The following is a 10,740-nucleotide window of genomic DNA, read 5'->3' as shown; positions in this document are numbered from 1 at the left end:
TGAGCCAAAATACTCAGGTGAGCACCTTCTTCATCAACGCCGGACTATCCGGTGGCTTCTTCACTTCAAGTCTTCTTTGCAAATAAAGCTCCGGTGCTACATCTTGCTAAGCACCGGACTATCCGGTGAGTCAAATCATCCTGGAACTTCTCCAATTCAACCAAACTTTGTTTAGGTTGCGGTGGCTTCTTAATGTATTGCATTCATGAGACCTACTAACATATATTCTTGACAAATATATTAGTCCTAATGACTATGTTGTCATTAATCACCAAAATCACAATCATGATCTAATAGGGCCATTTTTGCTATAGGTGGTGAGGTACAAAGCGAGGCTTATAGCATAAGGGTTCATGTCGGGACCCGTCATCAATTTTTGATGAAAAATACTCACCAGTTATAAGTGAAATAATGTTCCGATATTTAATATCACTGGTAGAATTTAGTCGCTTGTTTCAGAAGTCTATATAAAAGTCCCTGAATGGCTTAAATTTCTGAATCTAAAAACAAATCGCAACACGTATTGTGCAAAGTCACTTCATGACTTAAAATAGTCGGATAAAATATGGTAAAAACTGACAAAATTAGTTCCTTCTGCAGAAGGATTACTCAAATAATGATGATTGCTCATATGTGTTTATAAAGAAATCATCAACTGGATTTTGTATCATCTCAGTGTATATAGATGATCTCAATATCATCGGAAATACACAAGAAGCACGCAATCATCTTACGATGGAATTTGAGATGAATAATTTGGATAAAACCAAAATTTGTTTAAGTCTATAACTTGAGCATATTCCTTCATAAATACTTGTATACTAGTCTTCATATATTCAAAAGATATTGAAATTTTCAATACGAATATATCATATTCATCAAAATACCAATGGCTATTCAATCCCTTAAAATGGATATAGATCCATTCAAATCTCAGATATTTGGACCTAAAGGTTCATATCTCAATAGCTTTAGAGCGCTAATGTATCCTCAATATCTTTGGAGCGCTAATGTATCTTGCAAATTGCATCAAGCCTGATACTAAATATATCACAACTCCAACAAAATTCCATTGAGTAGGAATAAAGGATATCCCTAAATATCTCTAAGGTACAAAGAATCTTGGTTTATTCTATCAAAAACCCAAGACATGACTAGGGTGGAATATACATATACTGTCTATTTATCTTATCCCCTTAATGCCATATCATAGGTAGACTTTGTGGAGTAGCATTCTAATGGAAGTCATCAAAACTACTATTGTGGCTACTTGCACTGATAATTCTGAAATAATTATATGACGTGTTACATAAATATGTATGACTCACAGAATGATTAACCATATGCGAGAATGGTGTAGTATTAATTCATCAGAACCATCTATCATTATCTACGAAGATAATGTTGCTTGTATTACTGAAATATGTACATGTTATATAAAAAGTAATATCACAAAGTAGATTGCCTCAAAATTATTTTGTCCTAAAAAATTAAAGAAATAAGGAGATAGATATTTTGCAAACAATATTATGTGATAATCTTGCAGATTTGTTCACAAAGTCAATACCAACATATTTATTCTATTCATAGAATTGGTATGAGACAACTTCAAGAGTTGCAAAATTTAGGGGGAGTAAACTCCTAATTTATAACCTGTTAATGATCGTCATATCATTTATATTGTACTATTTTCCTTTATAAGTTTTTCTCTCATATAAGGTCTTTAATAAGGCAATATTAATACAAACAGATTTGTCATACTATTTTTCTCTTATTTTTTATTGGGTTTTTAAGGAGTTTTTGTTAGTATGTTACAATTATAATTTTCCTCATATTTTTCGTACAGGATTTTTGGAGGAGATTTTATCGCGTTACGTACAAATGACCAAATTGATCAAGAAAAAGTGTTATGAAACAATTCCAAATGATCAATTAGACACTTAATGGGGAGGGATATCTCCACAAAGGGACATCTATTGGGAAGAGATGCCTTCCCGAAATGACAAAAACTCGTACCCTTTATTCTATATAAATATGTGATCAAACAATAAAATCAATAAGAGTTTTCACTTTCATTCACTTTCATTCTATTGTGTCTCGATTACTCCACAATAGTAACTTCATGCAGGAGATGGAGAGTAACTCAACGCTTGGTAGTCCATTTGCCTGGGTGTATTCCTCCTACCTCCGTACATGCCCGGATTCCCTGAAACCATGTATCTTCTACTTGTCCATAGTCTCTGGTGAGGACATGGTTCGGCGGAGGCAGCTGGTGAGACGGTGGGTTGCAGAGCGATACTCTAGGTACACCGAGGAATGTACGGCAGGGGAGAATGGTGAAGTGTTCTTCTCTAAACTCATCGAGCTAAGTATGATAATATCCATCAGGCACGGGACACTCCATTGCCAGAATGGCTCGAGTCAATGGTTTCTTCTGTGAGTACATCAAGTCGCGGCCGACGAAGGACAACCCTGTGCTCGCATTGGAGGGGAGCTGCAGCCTGAACTCGCAGCGCATGGTGGGGCAGCACCTCGCCATTGGGAGAAGCTGGGACCGGGACAGGGTTGAGGTTGGGAGCATCAACTTGTCGCGGCTACGGCCGTTGACGGTGTTTGGGAATTGGGAGTGCTTTGGGTGTTGGATCTGAAGCCTCGGTGTCTCGAGATCCAGATTGATTCCAGCTCCAAGTTACATGTAACTCTTGGAGCAGACATTTCTGGCAACGTTTCAGTTTCCCAGTAGAGCTAAATGAAGAAATGCTTTGACCTCTACTGTACAATGCCGCTGCTTCCTGCTAGTCTCTCAGAAATTTCATCTTGGAGTTTGTTCCTGACAACTGAAACGTTGTTCCAGCGACCGGCATCAGCATAGATGTTAGACAAAGCTACTTTGGATGCTCCATGGCTTTGGTCAAGCTTTGCCAGTTCTTCAGCAGCTTTCTCTCCTAAGGTCACATTTCCTTGTGCCCTTCCTGCTGAAAGGATGCTGCCCCAAATTACTACATCTGCTTTCATGGGCATCATCTCAATAAGCTGTTCAGCCTCTTCCAAGTACCCAGCTCGACCAAGAAGATCAACCATGCAACCATAGTGCTTAATTGTTGGCTGGATCCCATATTCTCTCATCATGGACTTGAAATGAAGTTTTCCTTCGGCTACCATCCCAGTATGACAGCATGCATTTAGTACGCCGATGAATGTGATTGAGTTGGGCTTAATATTAGTCCTCTGTAATTGTGAAAACAGGTCAAGTGACATGTGTGCATAACCATGGATAGCTAAACTGCAAATCATAGCATTCCAAGGAGAAACCGAAGAGAACTGATCATTAGCAAGATTGAATAATTGCACTGCATCAGCAATGTTACCACGCTTGGCATACATATCAATCAGCCCAGCACCCAAGTTATCAGTAAGCCGGATTGATCTGCTGATTATGTAGTCGTGGATCCATCTACCTTGGTCCAATGTGCCAGAATCAGCAACTGCAGATAGAGCACTTGCCAATGTGATCTCATTTGGTTCAACATTAGTACTCAGCATTGAAAAGAAGAGCTGCAAAGCCATGTCTGGACGTCCAATCTGTACATACCCAGATATCAAAGTACTCCAAGAAATGATGTCCCTCTCAGGCATGTCATCAAAGAGCTGCCTTGCGTCATGCATTAGGTCATTTCTCAGTAGGCCAGCCAAAAGAGCGTTCCAAGATGCTATGTGTGACTTGTCTGACAATCTGAATTGCATCTTGACAAGGCAAATAAGACCGCAACATCCATAGAAATGGATCAGGGTCGCTTGAACATATGCATGGGCATCAAAACCATTCTTCAGAATAACTGTGTGAAGCTGCTGCCCTTCTGTGACAGCAGAGTCCTGAGCACATGCCTTCACCAAATCAACAAGCAACGACTCATCACCCGTTGTGCCTACCTCACCCATCATATGAACATATGCCTTCAGTGCATCCAATCTGAGATCTGCACAGATATACCCATCAACCATCGTCAACCAAGATACCACATCCCGCTGCGGGATCCTCCAGAACACCTCTACAGCCATGTCCATCATCCCTGCCTTCACATATCCATTGAGCATCGCGTTCCAAGTGACCGTGTTCCTATAGGGCATCCCATCAAACACAGCCCTGGAAGAACCAAGCTTTGACACCCCTGCGTAAGCATGAACCAGGTTGGTGGCCACAATGACGAACCCATCAAGCCCCCGCCGCACAGCAACCCCATGCGCCATCCCCATGGTCGTCGGAGTCTCCTGGCACGCCAATGCTGGGATCAAGCCCGCGAGAGTCACCTCGTTGGGCGGGACGGCCTCGTTGAGCATGCTGCGGAACACGGCCACGGCGCGCCCCGAGTGTCCCCCGCGCGCGAGCGCGGTCACGACGGTGGTGTACGAGACGACGTCTCTCTGGTCCGGTGGCATTTCGTCGAGCAGGTACTGCGCAAGCTCGAGGCGGCCCGCGCGGGAGACCGCGGCGAGGAGGGTGTTGCGGGCGGCGGCGTCGCGCACCTCCGGGGGAGTTTCGTCGAACAGCTGGTGGGTGGCGGTGAGGGACGAGGGGAGGCGGGAGTAGAATGCGAGGATGGAGTTACGGACGAATGCGTTGGCGGCGAGGAGGCCCGACTTGGCGGCGAGCGCGTGCAGCTGCTCGCCGCAGCGGAGGCGGGCGGCGCGCTTGAGGGACGCGACCAGGGACGGGGCCAGAGGGGCGCCGGCGGCGGGCATGCGTGAAGCCTTCGTTTCTGTGCTCCAAGGCTGGCAAGTGTGGGGTCGTGGAAAAGGAGGGCGCTGCGACGGCGGGGCTGCGGCATGTCACGGCGGCGCCGCCCCAGGCCCAGCGCACCGGAGATGGAGCACGGCAGGGCGGTCGAAGGCTCAACTCAAGGAGGCCGCTGTTTTGTCAGGAGCCCATCGAGCCGAGGTCCGCAACGATTCAGAAAACGGAAAAGGGAGCAGTCGGTCTACACGGTTACGAAGATTTAACGGCGCGGGTGCACCGATACCCTTTCGCCTAGATCTGTGGGTTTAGATAATTTTGAAGCCTGACAATAGGTATCGAAGTAATTTTTTATGAGAAATTAAAGAGTTATGATAAGGAGTTTATGGTGTTGTATTTGGTGTTTGAATTTCTAAGGTTGAGGGTCAGCAATGGATGATCCGATAGGAGTTTCTCGGATCTGTTAAGTCTTTTGGTAAACATATTTCGAAGCCTAACTTCTTGCCTACCACAACTTATCAAGCGAAAAAACGTATATGTCCGTTGTCATTAGATGTGCAAAAAATACACATATGTCCAAACCACTGTATTTTTTACCGTAAAGAGTACGAAGCCTTGAATAGATTCCTAGTGTGCAATGCGAGTCGGTACAAGCCTTGAAGCGTTTGTACTCGAACCCTAGGGACTCTGAACTAATGTGTTGGCATTTCGATAAGCGCAAGAAGGATGGAACTAAGCTTCGACACCCCGCTGATGCTAGCCAATGGAGAAAGTTTGATGCCATGTATCCATATTTTGTTGAAGAATCAAGGAATGTAAGGTTCACATTGAGTACCGCTGGAATGAATCCTTTCGGTGACATGAGCACCTCACATAGTACTTGACTAGTGGTCCTGGCCATCTACAACCTTCCTCCATGGCTATGCATGAAGCGTAAGTACCTTATATTGTCTATTGTTATCCAAGGACTGAAACAACATGATAATGATATAGATGTGTTTCTAGAACCACTGATGGAAGATATGGTAAAACTGTGGAACGATAGGGTCTGAATGTGGGATGAGTTCCGACGATAGTACTTCATGCTGAAAGTCATGATTTTTGTTACCATAAGTGATTATCTCGCCCTTTTTTCCCTATCGGACAGGTTAAAGGGAAGCAAGGATGTGTTGTGTGCTTGGATGAAACCGTGTCTATGTACCTTCTGTACTCACACAATGTAGTGTACATGCGACACTGACGGTTCATACTCATAACTCACAGATACTACAAGATGAAGAAATATTTTGACAACACGTTTGAGTAAGGTACTGGCTCAAAACCTCACAGCGGGGCACTAGTGTTTTAAATGGTCAGGAGCATCAAGATTGTTTTTGGGAAGCCACCGAAGGGTAAAAAGAGGAAAAAAAAGTGAGACGCCGGTCGGCATGCTGTGGAAGAAGATGCCGATTTTCTTTAAGTATTTGCCCTACTGGAAGGATTTGGACGTTCGCCACAGCATCGATGTCATGCACGTTGTGAAGAATGTGTGTGATAGCATCCTTGGCCTTTTACTGAACATACCGGGCAAGACAAAGGATGTAATCAAGTCACATAAGGACTTGGTGTATTTTGGAATCAGGCCAGAGCTACACCTTGAAGACAGATCAAATGGGAAACATTATCTTCCCTCGACTAGCTACTCTCTGACACCCGAGGAGAAAAAGGTATTGTGTAAGTGCTTACGCGGGGTGAGAGTCCCAACTGGTTACTCATCTAACATCAAGAAACTAGTCTCGATGAAAGATTTGAAACTAATCGGCATGAAGTCTCACGATTGTCATGTCATGATGATGCAAATGCTCCCTATTGCAATCAGAGGTATCAAGCTAGGATACATAAAGATGGTCATCACACGATTGTATTACTTCTTTAACGTAATTGCTCAGAAGGTGATCGATGCTGAAAAACTGGGTACTCTACATAGTTACTTGGTAGAGACTCTGTGCCAACTTTAGATGTGCCTCCCTCTATCATTTCTCGATATCATGGTACACCTCTTGGTTCACATCGTGAATGAGATAATTGCACTAGGCCCTGTATTTTTACATCAGATGTATGTGTTTGAGCGGTACATGGGCATTCTCAAGGGCTAAGTACGGAATCGTGCTCACTCAAAGGGTCCCATGATCGAGGGCTACAGTACCGAGGAAGACATTGAGTATTATATCGATTACATAGAAGATGCAAAACTAATTGGTGTACCTGTATCTCGACATGAGGGGAGGTTGTCTGGGAGAGGGACCAAAGGAAAGAAAAGATTTATCGATCATGATTACAAAGTAGTGGAAGAAGCACATTTCACCATCCTACAACAGCTCCAGATAGTGGGGCCACACGTCGAGCAACACCTGAATGAGCTTCACACAGAAAATCAAGGCTGCTCATATGATTGGATCTTGAAAGAGCACAAGCATCGCTTCACCACATGGTTCAAGAACCAAAACCTTCCAGATGGTGAATCTGTAGATAAAAAAAATGCAAAAATGTTGGCTTGTGGCCCATCAAGTTTAGTTACGTCTTGGCTAGCGTATGACATTAATGGCTACACATTTTATACTAAAGCAAAGGACAAGAAGAGCATGACCCAAAATAGCAGCATTCGGATAGAAGCCTATGACACACTAGGGCAAAAGATCACCTACTATGGGTTCATAGATGAAATCTGGGAACTCGACTATAGAGTGAATCTGCAGATCCCCGTCTTTCGATGCAAATGGGTCAAACAACCAAATGGTATGAAGGTGGACAACTACGGGTTCACAATCAGTTCGATGACGTGCCGCCTTTCGAAGATTCAGAAAAGATCAAACTTGTAGAAGCAACCCTCGATAGATCTGTGATGCCCTACATGCGCCTTGATAGTGTAGGAAAAACAGTTCAAGGCAAATAGTGTCGTGTTATGCAAATTGTATCGAGGACTTGTATGCATGATGTAAGAATATGCTTTAATTTATATCGAGGGCATGCATGGAGTAATTATATGCTTTAATTTATATTTAGGGCATGTATATACTTTAATTTATATGCTTTAGTTTAAGAAACTTAATATATAATAGAAGAATATTTTTTTAAAAATAATCAGTGCCTGTTTTAGGAAAAAATAGGTATTGATACGTTTCCACAGGCGGTTAACCTAAGAAACCGCCTGTGGAAATGCCTTTTCACAGGTAGTTTATCTATGGAATTGCATGTGGAAATGAATTTCCACAGGCGGTTCATTAGGTAAATCGCATGTGGAAATGAATTCTATATATATTTTCGCGCGAGGCCCAAAAACCCTATTGATGAAGTTTGCCCGCGCCGTCAGGTTGCCCAAGTTAACTGCACCCTCTCCCTTTCCACCGCGCCCTCTCCCTCCGCCCGCCGCTCGCTCTCCCTCCCCGACGAGGAGGGCCACCCCACCACGCTGCTACCCCCGATGAGGTGGGGCTACTCTGCACCCGTCCCCCCATGGAGGAGGACCGCACTGAGGAGGACTGTGCCGAGGAGGAGCCGCCGTCGCCGAGGACGAGCCGCTGAGCCACCGCCACCGCCGAGGAGTCCGAGGCACCACCGCTTGAGCCACTGAGGAGGACCGCGCCGACGCCGCCGGAGTTGTGAGTACCTGTTTTTTTTACTTGCTTATGCATGTGGCAGATCTGCACAATTTACTAAGACTTTTTGCATCGTAATATCAATCTGCACAATTTACCGCCTGTTGCACTTGTACGTATTCTGGAAACCATGTACAAGTGCATGTTTTGTATGTTTGAGATCATTTGTACCGTTCTTATATATAGAAACTGCACATGTAAGGAATTATTTAGGCAATCTGATAAATATTTAGCTGAGGCACAGTTGAAGCATGGGTTTCTCTGATTAGAAGAAGATAGATGCGAACTTCAATCTTGTGCTATTGAGATTTGCTTCCATGCATGTTCGCATGCTAGTCTAAACAATGGCAATAAGGATGCATATCGAGCTGTGTTTCTGCTGAAGGTCTTCACTACTTTCTTGATGTTCATTAGCTCACGAAATGACTGCTAGATATGTGTACTATAACATGTGTAGGCTGGTTAGACTTGTGTTTAGAATCAGTGTTGCTTGGAACATCGATCCTTTGTAGTGTATATAATGGATTAGACCAACTATTTAAGTTACTCCATCCCCTATTTGTCATCTTTCCTTGTGTTCCATCGCCGCCGCCCGCTAATGCATGATCGATTTGGATTTTAGAGCTACTGCCTCTTATTGCTACTCAATTTTGGTGAAAGATAGATGAATTGAAGCATGATACGGTAGTGTTTTTGGCGGCTTCTGTTGGAAAGAGCATATCCAAAACCAAGTACCCAAACATGGCAATGGGATTAAAACTTCACAACCCTAACCCAAACCTACCCTATCATATCTCATCTAATTTCCTTAACTCAAATCCACCAGCTATCCAAACACCACCTAAGATGACGTATTATTGGGTTAGATTTACTTATGTGCATGCTCTAATATTATATCGTGATGGTCGGGTAAATAGTAAGCTGCCAACCCATCTAGTTTTCTTGGTTAGAGCAATTCCTAAAACAGTTTTATCAATTAGCTTAGACCTATGTTTTCAATAGTTGTGTGCCATTTGGACTAAAATCATGTTCACCTTTTTTCTATTAGGTGTAAAATTATTTTGTCAAATTTTATGTTGATGTAAAGCTAGTTTTTCTGTTGTTAACTTGCAACAGTAAGTGATTAATAAGTTGATACACGCTACCATCACTACTGCAAAACAGGTGATCAGTGCCGGTTCAAAAATATGATCAGTGTTGGTTTCTGAACCGGCACTGATTTATACTGACTATCAGTGCCGGGTATGGAACCGGCACTGAAAATCACTATCAGTGCCGGTTCGAGGTGAGAACCGGCACTGATAGTGCACCTATCAGTGCCGGTTAATATTACCAACCGGCACTGATAGGTATTTCCGGCCTTTTTTTTAAAACGTGGCGGTTGCCGTCAGTACCGTGCCATTTTCAAATTTTGAACGTTGCCGGCAATAGACACGCATACATATCAAGTTTCATCACAGCACATATACACAAGCACATATAAATTTTATTTATAAAATGTCAAGTCTCATCACAATATATATATACACCATATACATATCAAGTTTCATTACAATAATCTTATGGAGTTTAAGATTTCTTATGAACAGATGGGTCTGAACTCTGCCCTTTCTTATGGGTTGAAGGTAACGAGAAAGACGATCCAATTTCATGGAACTCGCCGGTTGGATTGATGATTTCGTCATCGATGAACCCGACAAGTTGTTCTTGAAGTGCGTTGATTTCATGAGGCATGAGACTTTCTTTGGACAGCTCGAAGATTTGCAATTTCAAGAATTGAAGAAATCAATACATATGATTTTGGCGTATCGAACTTGAAAATTAGTCATCAATATGTATACCGCCTACCTCAGGATCTTCCGGCAGGATCGAATCCTCTCTGTTGAAGCTGTGCATGAATTCTATTACATAAAAACCACATAATTTATTGCTCGGACCCTGCTTCCTACAAGGAAAGCCATGTTGGACTGTCCATTCGTTCGTGTATGGCCTGTATCTAACGCTCTTCTTGGTGTATCACGGGTACACTCTGTATGTGTGTGATTATTACCGTAAGTAGACTTAGATTCAATCAAATCAAATATTACAAGAGGAGTAACGAAATGGTCGGTTTTTACCTTTGTAGCAATTCAATGACGGGTAGATAGGTTTCTTTCGGATTATTTTGTGAGTTGAAAATAAAGATCTTGCTAATATCTGACTGGATGACAAGGAGGATCCAGTGAAAACTGCACATAGGTCATTATAGGTTAGTTGGTCCTAATTTCTAACGATGTATTGCTCAAAAAGAGTAGAAACACGTACCCCCAGTGGTAGGGTAAAAGTATGTATTTCTTCAATTGTAGCTCTAGAAGATACTTCAATACATAGTCC

The 10,740-nt window shown here is 42.9% G+C and overlaps 1 protein-coding gene across 1 annotated transcript; it reads right to left on the bottom strand.

Annotated features, from left to right (window-relative positions):
• Positions 1 to 2,021: 2,021 nt before the first annotated feature.
• LOC133912434 (pentatricopeptide repeat-containing protein At5g19020, mitochondrial-like) lies at positions 2,022 to 4,952 on the bottom strand. The gene has a single exon (XM_062355158.1). The coding sequence runs from the start codon at positions 4,738 to 4,740 to the stop codon at positions 2,770 to 2,772; it is 1,971 nt and encodes a 656-aa protein (XP_062211142.1). The 5' UTR covers positions 4,741 to 4,952; the 3' UTR covers positions 2,022 to 2,769.
• Positions 4,953 to 10,740: the final 5,788 nt, after the last annotated feature.

This window comes from Phragmites australis, chromosome 1 (assembly GCF_958298935.1).
Source record: "Phragmites australis chromosome 1, lpPhrAust1.1, whole genome shotgun sequence".
Taxonomy (NCBI): Eukaryota; Viridiplantae; Streptophyta; class Magnoliopsida; order Poales; family Poaceae; genus Phragmites; species Phragmites australis.
This window is presented reverse-complemented; position numbering and strand designations above follow the sequence as displayed.